At 31.5% G+C, this 20,000-nt stretch overlaps 2 protein-coding genes across 4 annotated transcripts in view; one reads left to right on the plus strand and one right to left on the minus strand.

Annotated features, from left to right (window-relative positions):
• LOC122246048 (BTB/POZ domain-containing protein KCTD9) overlaps window positions 1–20,000 on the plus strand; it is a 454,156-nt gene that overhangs the window by 260,226 nt on the left and 173,930 nt on the right. The window lies entirely within an intron of this gene.
• Pez (protein tyrosine phosphatase non-receptor pez) overlaps window positions 1–20,000 on the minus strand; it is a 36,677-nt gene that overhangs the window by 15,839 nt on the left and 838 nt on the right. The window contains exons 2-14 of one of the 2 annotated variants that reach the window (XM_043023338.2): window positions 7,259–7,349; window positions 6,935–7,114; window positions 6,485–6,660; window positions 4,893–4,990; window positions 4,513–4,583; window positions 3,977–4,132; window positions 3,391–3,479; window positions 2,743–2,878; window positions 2,333–2,476; window positions 1,935–2,048; window positions 1,405–1,536; window positions 797–1,014; window positions 403–563 (exon numbers count right to left, since the gene is read on the minus strand). In XM_043023338.2, the coding sequence (XP_042879272.2) occupies window positions 403–563; window positions 797–1,014; window positions 1,405–1,536; window positions 1,935–2,048; window positions 2,333–2,476; window positions 2,743–2,878; window positions 3,391–3,479; window positions 3,977–4,132; window positions 4,513–4,583; window positions 4,893–4,990; window positions 6,485–6,660; window positions 6,935–7,108 (1,669 nt within the window). In that variant the 5' untranslated portion in view covers window positions 7,109–7,114; window positions 7,259–7,349. Of the gene's footprint in view, window positions 1–402; window positions 564–796; window positions 1,015–1,404; window positions 1,537–1,934; window positions 2,049–2,332; window positions 2,477–2,742; window positions 2,879–3,390; window positions 3,480–3,976; window positions 4,136–4,512; window positions 4,584–4,892; window positions 4,991–6,484; window positions 6,661–6,934; window positions 7,115–7,258; window positions 7,350–20,000 lie in introns of both variants that reach the window. The other variant, XM_043023337.2, reaches the window with a different exon arrangement.

The raw sequence follows: 20,000 nt of genomic DNA on the forward strand, positions 1-20,000 counted from the left end.
GTGCATGTTCATGGCATTAATGAGTAAACCTTTGGCTAATACCTTTTAGTTTACTCAACAAGTATCAGCAATTACCCACATGATTTTATTATCATGTGTGCCTACTTAAGAGATAAAATATTTTCAAGAGCATTACACATATTGCCCTACAAGTTATATCTTTACTCTCCAATCTAGGTGCTGTAAATCCTCATAAATACAAAGAGGTTAATTCTTTTGTCATGTAAAGAAATTATTCAAACTGCAAAAGCTTCCACAGAAAAGCAATCAGCCATAACAACATCACAATTTCTTTTTCTTTCCCTTTTCCTCCTTTCCTCCTCTTCTCTTTTCCTTACCATACTGCAAGAAAACATTCATGACATAGCAAATTTCAATAAAAAAAAAACTCCCAGGACTTACATTCCTGAGCGGGGCCTTCCAAAACATGTCTGTTTGAGATCTCCGGCTGGGATGAGTAGAGCATTGTGGCACGGATGTTGGCCGGATTGACTCCTGGCCCATACTTTTGTACTAGAGCTTGTTCATAGTCGGGAGCGGGTCGATACTGCGGGAGGAGAGTTCTGGGGGAAGGGAGGGAGGGAGAGAAACAATAGTATGAGCAGTTGGTGGGACATGATATTTTTCTAGCATGGTGTCTCTTATTAATGGACCCATAACAAATGCACTGTTATATGAAATGCACTAAATAAATTCTTCTATCAACTTTAATTCAATCTGATAAAATAAAATAATTATTTTTATCTTCAAAATCATAAAGCAAAAATCTACAATCACTTGTCACAATTTGCAATACCTTCTAAAGCTGCCACGAGTAGAAGGAAGACTGAGGTTGGAAGAATACAAAGCCACTTGTTGACCAGTCGCATCGTGGTGCTGCTGCTGGCTTGGCTGTGTTTGCTGCTGTTGAGGAGGCTGTGGCTGTGGCTGCTGTGGGGGTGGCTGCTGTTGGGACTGCTGCTGTTGCTGCATGGCTGAGGTTTGTGAAACCTGGCCATGGGATGCCAATACAACCTGTGGGAGAATCAGGATGAGGTCATTAGTTACCGATATCACATGGAATGCAATACATCAAGGTATAAGAGAAACACATGATCAACTATGCCTTACAGGGAAAAAAAATAATAATAATAAAAAAATAAAAAATAAAATAAAATAAATAAATAAATACAGATAAATAATAACAACAATGATAATAACAATAGTAATAATAATAATAATAACAATAATAATAATAATAATAATAATAATAATAATAAAAATAACAAAACTAATAATCATAAAAATAAGTCACAAATCACAACCTCCAATTCATCTCCTAGCCTACATGTCACAGGGAGGACCTCAAGCTTACTGAAACCTCCCCCTCACCACCCCTAGATGGCACCAGAGAACTGAACTCACCGGGTTTTGCGGGTGATGGAGGGAATTGAGGGAGTAGGCCGACTGTGACAGCATCCCGTAAGAAGGATCGCTGATCATCTGAGAGCTGGAAGATTCCAGGGCACTGCTGAGATGGCCCCCAGCATCACCAGACTGGAGGACAAATATCAGATTGGTGTTAAATGGGAAAAGAACATGTGAAATTAATTCATATATACATATACAGGTATATCTTTAAGTGCATATAACTATCATAGGATGAGTATTCTGGGTATCTAGTTAAAAATATATAAAATTGCATTTAATCATACAAACATTACTAGTACTAATAATAACATTAATAAGAAATAAAATAAACATAGGAATCATAATCATTAGAAAAATCATAAAACTACAGTAACAATTATATTACTACTACAACTACAAACATCAAAAATTGTAATAAACATAAACTTAAGAATCACAATAACAATCACAATCATAATCATAATAATTACAACAAAAATAATAATCATCATCATCTTTATAACAACAGAACAATAAGAACTCACTTGCTGAATATACGAAAGCTCGAACTGAGGCAACGTGTTTGAATAGGTGGTCATGGGTCCCTGGTCCCCGGAGCTCTGCATCGTCAACTCCCCCATGCCCCCTCGACCATCCACCTGCCAGGGCAATTATCAATAGAAATTATCACTTGTTGTGTCATGCTTAATAGTTACTGTATTGCAATAATGGGATTCTTCTTCCACTATTATCATCCCTCTTGGAATGGAAAGTAAAAACTGGTAAAAACATTAAAGAAATATAAATGTATGCTCTCTAAAATAGAATAAAACAATTGCACTTGATAAAAAAAAATCAAATCTAAAATGCTTTTAAAATAAATAAATATATCCATAAAAAAAAATATACTAATAAATGCACAAATAAAAACTGATCATTATACCATTTCATGCGAGGCATTGAGGTGCTGTGAGTGGTGTAGCTGTGCTGTCATCACCGAGCTCTGCAGATCAGGAATGGCCAGGCTGCGCGTCTCTGCCGCTGAGCCACCCTCAAGCATCTCCTGCTTTCGCTTGTAAAATGTGTGCTAGATCGAAAAGATATTAAGCAAAGATTATTAATATGCACAATATGATATATGTAAATTAATCACTCAATACGTCTTAACAATAATAATGTTAATAATAATGATAATGATAATACTACTACTAATAACAACAATAACAATAACAATAATAATAATAATGATAATAATAATAACTATGATGATAATGATAATAATAATAATAACAATAACAATAACAATCACCATACACATGACTGTCATCAATCACTATTAATCAAAGCTCATACCTGCTTGACACACATCTTCCACACATATTTGGCCGCGTCTGGCTCATCAAACGTGAAGTGAACTGTCTCATCCGTGCGCTGGCACTCAATGCCAAAGGTTCGTTTGTTGTTCACCAAATTGGTGATGTCATTCCATCTGTAAAATTCAATGAATTGATTACTGCGAGTGCTAATGTACTGTCTCATGAAATGAATGTGCACATACACAAACTTGCTGGAGCAAAGCACGCACACTTACACACTCACTCACTCACACGCGCGCACACTCTCACACGCGCGCACACACACGCCCACACACACACACACACACACACACACACACACACACACACACACACAGAAAACAAACAAACAAACATATATATATATATATATATATATATATATATATATATATATATATATATATATATATATATATATATATATATATATATATATATGTATATATATAAGCAAACTATAATTATGCAATATCCAATACTACACACTTCACCCCCCAATACAGTCTTGGAAGGACTGTTGTCTATTTTAAGTCTAGAAAATTTTCAGCAGGGCTTCATCAAATATTAAACATAAAAAAAAGAAGAAAAAAAGGAGATGATGATGAAAAAAAAGACAAACAAGACAGTGACTATCTCCCCTTACCTGTAAAAAAATTGCGTGTGTCCAGAAGCTGGCCGCACCACAATGCCAATGAGTGACGTCCCCAGGTACACCTCACTGCCGCGTTCGTCCTGCATAAAAAGGTTATTAAAGCTTGAGCATTATATCGGTGTATATCCAATAATGATGCACATCGATAATCAGAGCATTATTCAAATAAATGCAAAAGCAACAAACAAGGACATCTAACTAGCAATCACCATCAACTAAAAAGATGATGATGAAAGTGAATTAACCCTCTCTGGACGGGTGGTACAGTACTGTACCGCTCATTCAAAAGCCCAGTGGCTGGGCGGCACAGTATTGTGCCAGCCATTTAATTGATTTAGGCCTAAGAATTCGAAAGCCCCAGCATTGTGACATTCAAGGCTAGAATGCCCCCGTTGTGAGTGGGTTAATATAAAAAAAAGAAGTGTCAGAAGACAAAGGAGCAGACAACAAAAAATGGAAAGAGAATAATGATTACATTATAGATAAAAGAAAGCAAAAATTAAAGGTGGTGGGAAGAAAGGAAAGAAAATGAACAGGATTAGGAAGAGGAGGATAAAGAAGTCTCTCTATCACTCACCCTTGCCATGAAAGTTTCCTGGCCATAGCCATCGAGCCTCTGCGCTTCCAGGATGTAGTAGGTCTCGGCCAGGGCCTGTGCGAGGCTCTGGAGGGACGAATACTGCCACACGACCGCCTCCAGGAGTGCCGCCACCTCGCCTTCGCTGACCACCTGCTGCTTATGGGGGGAAAGATTGGCATGCTTGTAAGTAAATATCATATAAAAAACAATCAGACATATAAATTATCTTACTACAGATCAGACACTAAGCTCAAAATCTGAATAATAATAGAAATAATAACAGAATATCAAAGGAAAACTTAGTCAAATGGAAAGGACACAAAGGTTTTCTGAATATAAAAAAATATATAAAAAAGTGATAAGAATGACAATAATAGTAACAACAATAACAATTAAGAATGACAATAATAGTAACAATAATAATAATTAAGAATGACAATAATAGTAACAACAATAATAATAGTAAATTGAGAAATATACATATATATACACAAAAATGACATAAAAAAAAGACAAAAGAATTGATTGCAAACCTTAGGGAACAGCATGAAGTCTTTGAGGTATTCAGCTGTGTGACGATCAGGCTGGTGGTCTCCAAACTCAGCTGCCAACACAAGGAAATTGGATTATTATATGTCGTTGTGGCAGAGCTAGACAGATTGTCATGTGTGTTTTTTGTTTTGCTTTTGAAACAAATGAAAAAGATAATATAGAAGAAAGAGAGATTCTGAATGCACATTATAATGAGAAACTTACAAACAAAAGGATGAAAAATTATTTTTAAAAAACTTAAAATTAATAATAAAAAGACAATCAGAATAATATAAAATCTATCAGGAAAATTACTCAACAAACCAAAAGAAGGCAAATCAATGAGTCTTAAAGAAACTGGCACAGTATCTTCATATTCTACCTTGGAGACTGTAGGAGGCCAAGAGGACAGCTTGTTCATGGTTACACCGTAGTTTGCCCTCCAACACATCTTGCTTAACTTGAAGAAAATAGTGAGATCTGTGGAAGAGACAACAACAGCCATCAGGATCTTTCTACTGTAAAGGAAAAGGTGGCTATAACTTATCTGTCGTACGTGACTTTGTTCTTGGCTGACAAATCTACAAAAATGAAGGGTGACGATACTGAGGGGCGTTTCTGATACTGAGGTGAGTTTCTGGGTTCCGGCAGAAAGAGTTGCTTTGGGCAGATTGTGTGGATGAAACAGTGTGCCCTTTTAATAACAAAGGTGTAATGCAACAATGATGTAATTGCACTACATTTTGGTAGCAATATCAACACAAGATGTGAGACAGTTTGATTTGCAAGGACCTAGATGCACAAGTCACATATGACATGTATGTTTCTCCATCACACTTGAACAGCCAGTACGCTAGACATTGCTCTATTTACAAGCAGAGGGCAGCCAGGGCACAACTACATCAAAAGAAAAGGGAGCATAAAGAGATATTTACTCTTGCATTCTTATAGGGCAACAAGAACAAACATGTAAGATGAAAGCTAAATACCTCATGATAAAACAAGCAGGTAAAGAACTGTTAAAATAAACAGCCAAGATAACAGCTGGCACAGCTGAAAGGTAGGCCTATATGTATGCTGGCTAGAGTTAAGTGGTGTGTAAACAGACAAACAGATATCTTTATTGATTTCTTTCATATCATTTTAGAATAAAATGTAAAAAAAAAAAATTGGGGGGGATATCTCCACTTTCTTGTGCCTGGAGGGGAGGGGGGAGGCAGATTTTAAGCATTAATTAGATTAATTAACAATTACAGTACTAATATCATTAGTAAAGATGATAACATTAAGAACAATTATGAGAGTAAAATAATTGTAACTACTATTGTTTGTAAGTAAATATTCATTTCTAATTCCTCATACCTCAAGTGGAGTAATATGCCCAAGGTATTTACAATATTTCCTCTTGTGATCAAATTACAGATTAAGGATTTTTAACTAATATTTTTTACTACTCTGCAAACCAAAGTCATAACCTTTCAAACAAATAGCTGTTCAAACAATCTAATGATACACAGGGCAAATTTCAAATGCCCACACTTCATGTTCTAACCTGATGTTACATTGACTTTCTAGCTGACTGTCAACAAATAATTTTGCCCCTGTTGCAATAGGTTCAGATGTCCCTAATGCCCTGATAGCCTGGGTTCCCAAGGAAGATTGTCACACCCAAGCTAAGATAATTACCATTATAAATAGCAATGGACATTGCTTTTGTGTATAGCCATAGTAAACCCTTTCATACAGAGCCATAACATTTCTAACTTCTAGTCATTATGATTCATTTTCTATATAACCTCAGTAACCACCTTTCTATAGAGTAGATCCACAATATCCTAAAAGCAGGTTCAATATATTGTATCCCCCTTATAACTAAAGCCACATTTATTACCTTTGCAGTCAAAATAATCCCTCTTCTAAAATCACCATACTTACCTTAACGTACCTTTATGTAAGTTAATTTGTGTGACTCACCTTGTGACATCATCTTGCAGGAGTGAGACGTCATGAATATAGTACAAGACAGCCAAGGCAAGGTTGGGAGACTGAGCATATTTGTCTAGCTGTTTCTTCAGGGGACGGTCGAGCTCCACCCATCGAACTTTGGGGTACGGCTTCTTGCTCATGTAACGCAGCCCAAAGAACTCGGGCTAGGAGGGGTCAGTGAAGGGAGACAGGAGGAGAGAGAGGGTTAGGTAAAATAAGTTATGAAATACTTTGGCCATTATGGCCATAATGTGTGTGTATGTGTATATATATATATATATATATATATATATATATATATATATATATATATATATATATATATATATATATATATATATATATATACATATATCTTTTAATCATTTGCTATGTCAGTAACTTATGTCATAAGTGGAATACTATTTTAAAAGATAAAGATATATAAAACCCCAGTACCTGATGAAGAGACAACCTCTGGCAGACATTGCGCAGGCAGTCTTGGCCAGTGGAGTCTGCAGATAATGTACACTCAAGGGTGGTCTTGTCGAGAAGCTCGACGCTGATGACCAGCACGTTGCGGGAGACCACATTGTACTGTCGGGTCTTCTTTAGACGCAACTTGAAAGGCATTTTAACCTGCTCAGAAAAAGACCGTAAACAAACATCAACTATAATGAAATATTGAAAATAAAAATCATTTTCAAAAGTACATGAATATCAAACCCCAATTATACTAAATGGGAAAAGGGGTCGCAGGCCTAAACCACTAAACCATCCTACCTTTATCAGGTGCCGCTAACGTACAGCAACATGACGGTCTGGTATTGCCACATTATCGGACCTTCCTCACCACCTCCGTCTCGACACCATCCTGAAAGGCAGAGGGTTGACTTACAACATGTAATTAAAATAGTCTAAGACTACTTTCCCATCTCAATGCAACAAAAAGTCTTAGAGGGTCACACCAGGAAGCTAGTACTGTGGAAGAACACCAAACTTTTTTATTATCACTCGTCTCTGCTTTTATCTCCCCCCCCAACCTCCTCCTCACCCTCCCCCCCCTTTCATTTCCCCCCCCCCCCCCCCCCTCCCTCCCCCCTCTCCCCCTATCTCCCCCCGCCCCCCCCCCCCCCTTTGCGGACATTCCCTAACCTCCTATAAATATTTATTAGCCTTGCCCACCAGAGAGAGATTCATATCACACATCCCTGCTTGGTGATAATACTTATAACAAATATTGATATAAAAAACTGTCCATTCCATACCCTCAGAATTAAAAATAGCAGGAAGAAAAGATAAGGAAAGCAATGATATATATATACATATATATGCATATATATATATATATAAACTCATATAACTTATATATTATATATATATATCACATATATAATATATATATAATTATATATATAGTATATATAATTTCATATATATTTATATATTAAAAATATTTATGATATAAAAATAAATATATATATATATATATATATACATATATACTATATATATATAATAATATGTATATATATATATAGAATAAATATATATATATATATAATATATATATATTATAAACACTATAACAAATATAAAACATATATATACATATATGTAATAATAATAAATATATATATATATATAAATATATATATTCATATATAATATATATAAATTTAAAAAATATATGTAATATAATATATATATAATATATATTGAATAAATATATTAGATATATTTAAAAATATATAATAAATTATATATAATATATATAAATATATATATATATAAATATAAAAAATATATAAAATATATAAATATATATAGATATAATATATATATTTATATAATATATATATATAATATATAAAATAATATAAAATATATATATATATCAAATTATAAAAAATATAATATTATATAAATCTTTAAATATATATATAATATATTTATAAATATATATATGATATATATAAATAATATATATAATATAAAATATATATCAAATATATATATATATATCTATATATAAATATATATATCAAACTAAGTCTAAATATATAATTAATATATAATATATAATATATTAAATAGATATATATAATTCAAAAATATATATATAATATATATACATATATAGTATATAATATATAATATATTTATATATATATATATAATATATATATTAAATAATATATATATATATATATATATATATATATACATATATAAAATAATATAAAATATATATATATATATAAATAAAAAGATATTAATATATAAATAAATATATATATATAAATAAATTATAATAAATAATAATATAATATATAATATATAATATCTATTATATTATATATAATAGATTATATATAATATTATATAATATAATAATAAATATATATATAGTATATAACCACACCCCTCACAACACCACAAAACTCACCACACACCAAACAAACCCACCAAAAAACACTCCAACCCACAAAACACTCACAAACACCACACACACCAACCCCACACACACCACACACACACACCACACACACACACCACCACACACCCCCCCCCACACCCCCCCTCACCACACAACCAAACTCACACACAACACACACCAAAACACAAAACAACACACAACAAAACACCCCACACAACTAACCCACACCCACACACAACAACTCACAAAACCCAAACCATTTTCACACACACCCACAAACTCAACCCACACCCACACTCACACACCACCACACACACAAAACCCAACCACCACACAAACCTCCAAACCCCCACAACCCCCTCACACACCAAACACCTCAACCACAACCCCACTCACACACACCCCACCCCACAAAACAAACCCTCACACACACCACACAACTCACACACACCACAACTCAAAAACAAACACACACCCTCACACCCACAAACCCCTCACACACCACACCTCACACACCCCAAAACTCACAAAACCCACATCACACACCACCAAAATTTAATATTAAAACCCACACACCTCCCAACACCACCACTCCCACACCCACTCACAACACCCACACTCCCCACCCAACTCCACACACACCCTTTCCCCCACACACACACCCACCCCCAAAACCCCACACCAAAACTCACCACAACACCCACTCACACCCCAAAAATTTAATTAAAATATAATTATTAAAAAACCAACCAACCTCACAAACCCACCCCCTCCACACCAAACAACCACCCAACAAAAAAACACACCACACACCTCACAAACCACACACAAACAAAAAACACATAAATTTATAAATCCACACCCACCCAAACACTCCCACCCCAACCCCACCAACACAACACACACAAAACCAACACCCCACACAATATATAATTTATATTATTTAATATAAAAATTTCTATCTATTTTTTTTAAACTATCTATATTAATATATAATAAATATAATAAAAAATAAAAAAATTCTATATATAAATATATATATAAAAATTTTAAATATATATAATTTTTATATAAATTATTCTAAAAATATTTAAAAAAAAATATAAAATAAAATATAAAAAAAAAATAAATTATATAAATAATAAAATATAAAAAATTCACAACAACCCTCAACCCCCAACCACTTAAAATATAATCCTTTATACATTAATAATATATAAATATAAATAAATACATATTATTAAATCACCACCCACACACTCCAACCCACATTTATTTAATAATAAATTTAATTCTAATAACAATTTTAAAATTACACACACAAAAACCAAAAAACACAACACAAAAACTCACCACACCACCCAACAACACAATTTAACCCCCCCACTTTAAATATTTCAAATTTTAATATATATTTTCCATAACAGGGGATCCCGCGCAACTTAGGGCGCAAAATTATAGGCACCTAAAGTTTCCCCTACACTCAAAACATGCAAGAAATACAACTTTCCGCCCAAACTTTTCGCTATTTTTCAATGCTAGCGTTTGGAGCATCATTTAGCCGAGACAATACGCGCTACTTGGCAACTCTGCTCAGTTGCGCTCGGTGGCACTTGGAGTCAGTGTGTAAACATCTCTCACCGGTACTATGCTTTTTTTTGCTTTGGTCTCTTGTTTTTGTGCCTTGATATCTCGATAATGGGAAGTGGTAAAGAGCTGGAAAGAGACACAGTTGTTACTATCATAGCCCTCTATAAGGAGGGTTATAAGTGTAAAGATATTGCTACTCGTGTGGGAATTGGAGTGCGTCAAGTGCAAAAGTGGACCAAGAAATTTCGAGATGGAGGAAGTGACACCATTCCTACCCCAAAGCCTCGCTCTGGTCGACCAAGGAAGATATCAAATCGTACTTCTACGGTAATTAACCGGTTAATTACCATAGAAGTACGATTTGATATCTTCCTTGGTCGACCAGAGCGAGGCTTTGGGGTAGGAATGGTGTCACTTCCTCCATCTCGAAATTTCTTGGTCCACTTTTGCACTTGACGCACTCCAATTCCCACACGAGTAGCAATATCTTTACACTTATAACCCTCCTTATAGAGGCCTATGATAGTAACAACTGTGTCTCATTCCAGCTCTTACCACTTCCCATTATCGAGATATCAAGCACAAAAACAAGAGACCAAAGCAAAAAAAAGCATAGTACCGGTGAGAGATGTTTACACACTGACTCCAAGTGCCACCGAGCGCAACTGAGCAGAGTTGCCAAGTAGCGCGTATTGTCTCGGCTAAATGATGCTCCAAACGCTAGCATTGAAAAATAGCGAAAAGTTTGGGCGGAAAGTTGTATTTCTTGCATGTTTTGAGTGTAGCGGAAACTTTGGGCGCCTATAATTTTGCGCCCAAACTTTTCGCGGCCACTGTATATATAAATTTATATATATATAGATATATAAATATAAATATATAAATATATATATATATATGTATATATATATATATATATATATATATATATATATATATATACATATATATACTGACACACACATTCATATAATATTGATATCAATAATAATAATGATGATAATAATAATAATTAAAAAAAAATTAATAATAATAATGATAATAATAAAAATAATATATATACATATACTAATACATAATAATAATAAAAGACATTGTAAATTCACACTCAGACCTTCGGAAATAACAAAAATCAATTTCAAATAGGTAAAACATTCCTGAACTTGATATCAAGATAAGATACTGATTAGGGACAAACTTATCTTTACCACACATGACATTAGGCTTAACATAATATTCAAGTTATGTATAATATGCTTTTACATCTTTCAAAATTTTCAGGAAGCTAATAGAATCAAAATATCAATAACTTTTTGATTATATATGCACACACATGCTTGCCAGAGTAAATATGAAGAAATTATGTTTTCCTAAATGTTTTCATCTCCTGATGAAATTCAAATGCTTTGGAAATGCTCAGATAACACTGCAAATCAAATTTAAGAAAAGACACATTTGTTGAGCTTACAGCATAATTTTGAAAAAAGTAAACACATACACACACGCACGCACATGCACACGCGCGCGCGCACACACACACACACACACACACACACACACACACACACACACACACACACACACACACACACACACACACACATGATTAAATATATATATATATAATATATATATATATATATATATATATATATATTATATATATATAAATATATATATATATATATATATATTATATATATATTATATATATATATATATATATATATATATATATATATATATATATACATATATATATATATATATATATATATATATACATATATATATATATATGCATGCATGTATACATATAAATATAAATATGAATATAAATATACATATAAACATAAAAATAAACATAAATATAAATGTGTGTGTATATAAGCATATATATAATATATATATATAAATACATAATATTATATATATAAATATATATTTATTTATATATATATATACATATATATATATAATATATATATATATATATATATGTATATATATATATATATATATATACATATATATATATAATATATATACATATATAATATATAATATATATATTATATATATTACATATATATATATTATATATATACATATATATAATATATATATATATATAAATATATATATATATATATATATATATATATATATATATATATATATTATATATATATATATATGTGTGTGTGTGTAGGAGGAGGAGAAAGAAGAAGAAGAGAGGAAGAGGAAAAGGAGGAGGTAGGAGATGAGGATAAGAGAAGATGGAGGTAACAGGTGGAATTAAGAGGAGGAGAGGGAAGGAGGGGGTAAGAGGAGAAGGAGCAGGTAGGAGAAGGGGGCCAGGAGATGAGTGGGTAAGAGGAGAGCGAAATGGATGGGAAGAGGAAATCCACACAGAGGGTGGAGTTCCCCTGTGGGTCAGGCATGGGCGATCCCCTAACTGCACGTCACACATTCCACAGCCACGCCTTTGCATAGCCACACTGGCCCATGCAGACCCCATACAAAAGGGGAGGTGGGAAACAGGGATGAATTTAGGTCACTGGCATGTAGTGAATTGCTTAGTAATTCTGTACCATAACTGAATGACTGGCTGTCTACCTTTGTCAACTTGTTTTTGCCAAGTCTTTTGCAATTGTGTGTGTATCAGTGCATGCGTGAGAGTGTGAGTGAGTGAGTGAGTGAGTGAGTGAGTGAGTGAGTGAGTGAGTGAGTGAGTGAGCGAGTGAGTGAACAAGTGAGTGAGTGAGTGAGCAAGTTAGTGAGAGTGGGTGTGTGTGTGTTAGTAAACAAAGTTGAAGTATATAATGTCTATATGGTATAAAATGTGGATACAGATTCACATGGAAATCTGTTTACTGTAAATCTCTCTTTAATAATAATAATAATAATAAAAAAAAGTCACAGAACATTGTTATGAGCACTAGCGAAGTGTGACTGTATAGATGTTTTTCAAATTGTACTCAGCCAGCCAGCAACTCTCACACTTTCCCAGGTCAGACACTATAGCATTTGTTTATAAAATTACAAACTTATTATGGTACTAAATAATAAAAAAAAATAAATTAAAAAGCAACTTTCTTTTCTACCTAAAGCGAAGAAGAAAAAGTGATTCTATAAAAATTAATGAAGGAAAAATCTGTGTGTATGTGCAGGGGCATGGGGCAGTACGTGCATGCTTGTGTGCGCTTGTGTGTGCAGACAATACCTTTTGGAACAGGTTTGGCTAGATTTTATAGTACAATAATTATTGACAGGAAGTCAATTTTCAATTCTCAAAGTTTTGCAATGTAATACAGTGTTGCAAGTATTGTATCCTGTAGTCTAATGTTGAAGACTGTGTGAGAGGATGTAACACCCCATTTGAGGAGCAATGAAAAGGTGAATGAAAGAAAACACCCATCAGTTAAATTTGCTTTGTGCACAATTCCCTACCAGTCAATTCCTTATTAGTCTGCATCATCTTACTCTATATAACTATATTGTAAAATGTAATAAACTACATTATGAAAATATATACATTTATATATATATATATATATATATATATATATATATATATATATATATATATATAATATATATTATATATATATATATATATTATATAGATATATATATATATATATATATATATATATATATATATATATATATATATATATATATATATATACATAAAACATCCCTGTGCCCATCCTTGGATTATGTAAACTGATAACTACAATAAATCTAAATTACAAAATCAACTGAATCTAGTATATATAATGCATGTTATTCTTAAGTTATTGCTATCATTAGTATTATTTTCAACCAGTACCAATACTACTCCCCAGTAATTGGAAGTATTGTTATCCCAATTCTGTATAGAAATAAATACCATCAATAGATAGATAGATAGTTGTGTGTGTGAGAGTGTGTGAGAGTGTATGAGTATGTATGTGTAAGTGTAAGTGTAAGTGTATGTATGTATGTATGTATGTATGTATGTATGTATGTATGTATGTATGTATGTATGTATGTATGTATGTATGTATGTATGTATGTATGTATGTATGTATGTATGTGTGTGTGTGTGTGTGTGTGTGTGTGTGTGTGTGTGTGTGTGTGTGTGTGTGTGTGTGTGTGTGTGTGTGTAGATAGATAGATAGATACACACATGCTTGTAAATGTATATAAATCTATACAAATATGAAATACATACATATATCTAAACATAAGTATTCATACAAATAATACACACCCAAACACCCCCCCAACACACAAACACAGACAGAAAGACAGACACACAGACAGACAGACAGACAGACAGACAGACAGACAGACAGACAGACACACACACACAGAGTACACCATCAACACAACATGCATTCCCCTGGTCTGGCAGTAGCAGCCTTAACCTCCCCCCCCCCTCTTTGACAATTCACACCCGACCTCAGAGCATTCCAATCCCACTGAATCTCAAGGTCTCCCAGATTGGAAATCCCTATGCACAGATTCGCCCACTCTGCTAATCTCCTCAGACAGCACACCTCCAGGCCAATTTGCATGCGAATCAGTGGCAATGATGTGCAACGCATACACTTCCCAAGACCAGGACGAAATTGCATGAACAATCACATTCTCTCTCATCTCTGTGTCTGTCTCTTTTTTTTTCCTATCTTACACTTTCATCTTTCCGTTGATCAAAATGCCTTCCTATTCCTCTTCTCTTTCTCACTCTCTCAATGAAGATCTTGAATAGTAAAAATATTCAACTCATACACAAAATATTTTCTATATATATAGTGGGTCTTTCTGCCATTACATCTTCATCTCCTGTCGTGGAATTGTCCCTTCTTTGGTCCCAGACCAACGACAGAAACTCCGTCACATCTTAAACTTCAATAAACTTCTTCTAGCGCAAATAAAGAAAGGATGAAAAATATCCATCGGCTTATATAATCAATCATTCAAGCCACTAAAGATCTTTTGAACACTTTCAAAATACACCCTAAATATTCCATCTTTTCTCAAATCGCTGTGCAATATTTTTATCTAATTCTAATTTTATCTAATTTTAACTAATTCTCTCTTTAGAGATCATTTGAACCAAGGTATGATACTGCAACTAGTATTGTAACTTGTATATCTGTCTATAATTGGTATTCTTTACAATGCCTAGGGAAAAAAAAAGTAAATATAATAAAAAATTGAACAATTCAATAAGTAATGTGAACAATGATAATGATAATGATAGTGATCATAATAGCAACCACAACCCAAAAGAGATAATAATAGTATAAATAAAAATATATACTAATGATAAAAAATATCAATAATTTTTTTTTTAAAGAAAGATAAATACAAATGAGAAAAATAAAATAACAAGAATGATGATGACTGATTGATGATGATGATGATGATGATGATGATGATAAGAAGAAAAATAATAACAATAAAAATAATCATAATAATAAATACAATAATAATAATAATAATAATAATAACAACAATAATAATAATTATAAAAATAATTGTAATAATAATAATATCAATAATAATAATTAATAAAAAAGCAATACACATAATACAGATAATAATGATAAATGAACATAAAAAAATGCAATAAAATTTTCTTAAAATCCAGATACACCAGATTCAAAATTAAATGTAATTGATTCTTTAAGATATACTATGGCTACTTTGTATTGCCCAAAAAAGTATGGGCTTAGCAGAAGTTTAAACAATTCAAATTAAATTCATTTAGCCTTGAAAGATACAAACCTTTTTCTTTTTTTTCTTTTCTTTTTTAATAACATCTTTTAAGGTAAACACGGAAAATTAATAACAACAAAAATTAATTAAATAAATATACCAAATGAAGCTTGGACATCAAAAACCACTTTCAATAGGTGTAAAACATTTCCATAGACTATAAAACATATATCAAAATATATAATCGTATCTATACCCTGATTTTGACAAAATATTCAAAAGAAAATTGTAACAAAAGTGCACACTGACCACTTTCCATCTTCTTTCTCAAAGACCGTCATCATAACATGGAAGTTTTTACAAAGAATACATCCCAATCCAAATTTTGACAGAAAATAAAGACAGAAACCAACGGGCCACAAAAGTGCGCACCGTCCACTCTCCGTTTTCTTTCTCTCCGTCCCCATGGTAACATGCAAGTTCAATAAGAATGCATCTAAGAGATCTTGGGCTGGGGAAGGAGTCCCACCTCAACCTCATCCTAACGATGCATGCACACACACATGCATACTAACTGCTCTTGCAACTCCCTGTTCTGCCTTTGCAAGCACAGAGGAAAATGGGTGTGAAACAGTGGTGTTTGTAATCTCCTTCCTTACTGCTGTTTTTCATGGATTTTTTGCAGACTAAGGAACATATATCAACAGACGAAACTAAGATAACGATTTAAGGAAAGTATTAACCCAATATATCCTTCCCTCAATAATCTTTGATATTCCAAACAAGGAAATTTTCCTCCTACAGCCTAACAGTACATACATACTTGAATAACTATGTGCTTAGTCAGTTCCAAAACCACACCATGAAATGAACTGTGATGTCTCAAGAGCTTATCTATTCCCATAATTCCACAGGTGATACAAGATGGAAATGTAAAATCCCTATCATGTGTTGTGAAATTACTCATAACCATTTATAACAGTACCTTTTCAACATCACATAACTTATATCCCCTTTTCAGCATTTGTCTTAGGGAATTCTAAATTCCATTACCTCACTCAAAACAACTTCTTTGTGAACATTTCCTATCATTTTCAGAACTAAATTCCTGGCTGATTTTTTTCTGTGGCATTGGAAATTAATGTATTAGCAAATAATTACATAAGCCACTCAAGATTTTGTGCCAAGTTTAAATGCAGGTATTACCACATATCTATGGTTGCATAAAATTTTCTAAGAATTTGATTTTTCTGTTGTAAAGTACTCATAGAGGATCAAGATATTTATATACATATATATGTACATATACATACATAGATATATATATATACATAGATATATAAATACATACATATATATATTATATATATTATATATTCTATTATATATATATAATATATATATATATATAAACAAATATATAATATATTTTATATATATATATACATAGATACATGTAATATATTTTATACATTTTCTATATTATAATATTAATATATATACATAGTTACCTATATTATATATAATATATATTTATATATATATATATATATATATATACATAATATATACCTAGATATATAGATTATATAATATATATATATATATTATATATAATAGATATATATATATAACATAGAGATATATATATACATATATATATATATAGATAGAATATACATATATATATATATATACAAATATATTAATAGTCTATACATAGATATATATATCATATACATAATATAAATATATAATATATATATAAATATATATATATATATATATATATATATATATATATATATTTGCATAGAATAATGCATAGATTAGATATATATTTATTATGTGGCATATATTGCTTAATATATATTTAGATTCACATAGTATATATATATATATTATACATATATAATATATAACATAATATACATACATATAATAATATATATACATATAAATATAATATACATATATACATATACACAATTATAATATACATATATACATATACAATATAATATACATATATACTTATACAAAATATATATATATATATATACATAATATATATATATAAATATATATATAATATATATATATAAATATATATATTATGGGGATTATATACAAAAATGGATGTATATGTATAATTATGTTTGTTCTGTATATATATATTTAAATGTATATAATAAATATAAATATAAATATATATATATATTTATATATATATTTAAATATATATAATAAATATATATATAAATATACATTTATATATATACACACATATCTATAAAATACATGACTATATATACATTTATATAAATATATATAGAGATAGAGAGATAGATAGATATATACATAACATATGTAAGATACATACAATATCTATAAAATTCATAAAATAAACAAAATTTATGATATATTCAATAATCCAATATATTTGATATATATACAATATGTATAGTATAACAAAAAACAATGATATCAATTTCTTCAATTTTTTATATGTAGCTGAAACAAATACAGCAATGTTCCTCTTTGTCTCAATTCTAAATAACAAGTTACAATCTGAACTGCTAATAAGAGGTTAGAATATAACAAAGAATAAGGCACTGGAAATAACCCATGTGTTTGGAAACCCACCTAGTCAACAGCCAAGCACATTACACTACCGATGGTCCCAGTATACCTAAGGTTGTAATTTGGCTAAAATAAAATAAATATAATATTCAAACAAACTTTCAAAACAATATATATATATATATATATATATATATATATATATATATATATATATATATATATATGTATATATATAATATATATTTGTACTCTATGAATGTACAAAACATATTTCACCTTGTTTCATATATTTTATGATTTTGCATTTCCCAATCTATGTTCTTAATTGAGATATTATAGAACAAAAAATTATAATAACACAATGAATCTTTTAAAATGATTGAAGATGAATCAAGCATTGGTGGGCACCTACAAATTTGACCTTCCTTCTGTTGTTCAACTCAATCCATAAAAGCTGACCACACCACCCTTTTTCTCAAAATCAGTCAGACTAGTTCTCTTCTAGGTTACCACTTTTATGATAACAGTGGACTAGGGGATTTCAGGTTAGGTTAGGTTGGAGCGACCAACCCCCTTTTAGGTTAGGTTAGGTTAGGTCCAGAGTAGTTTGGTAAGTTAGACAAAAATACAGAAAACTGGCCAGATTGCAATCATTTTCAGTTGTAAGTGATACCCAAAATAAAAAACTCCAAACACTATTCTTCAAGCATATTACTACCAATTGCAATTGACTACACATAAGAATCTACAATCGATAAATGTTTCAGAGATAACTGCATGTCACACTACAAGCCACTAGCTGATTGACAAAACCTCCGTACCTTTCAGCACTTCGACTAAAGCCAACACACCTCCAATCACGTACACCTCTGTAAAGACAGAGCTTGTAGAGCTGAACACTTATTATCGTGTGAGGGACAGTCCAAGTACTCTCTTGCCGGAATATATACTTGGTGGAGGTCTGCTGTCCTTTGTCAGAGCACTTAGCACGGAGGTCGCAGCGATCCCACAACCCTCCACCACTAATAGGTTGGATTTCTGATTGTAAGCCTACCGTAATTGATTACGATAAGTTTTATGTACATTTATGGTGAACTAATGGAATAATGAAAAAAAAAAATCCAGCTCTGAAAGCCACTGCGGAATCTCCTAAACATTAGCCTAGTTTTCCAAGAAAGAAAATTACAGTGGAAA

Source organism: Penaeus japonicus, unplaced genomic scaffold, assembly GCF_977035675.1.
Source record: "Penaeus japonicus unplaced genomic scaffold, GWHDUDI00000001_assembly GWHDUDI00000040, whole genome shotgun sequence".
Lineage (NCBI taxonomy): Eukaryota > Metazoa > Arthropoda > Malacostraca > Decapoda > Penaeidae > Penaeus > Penaeus japonicus.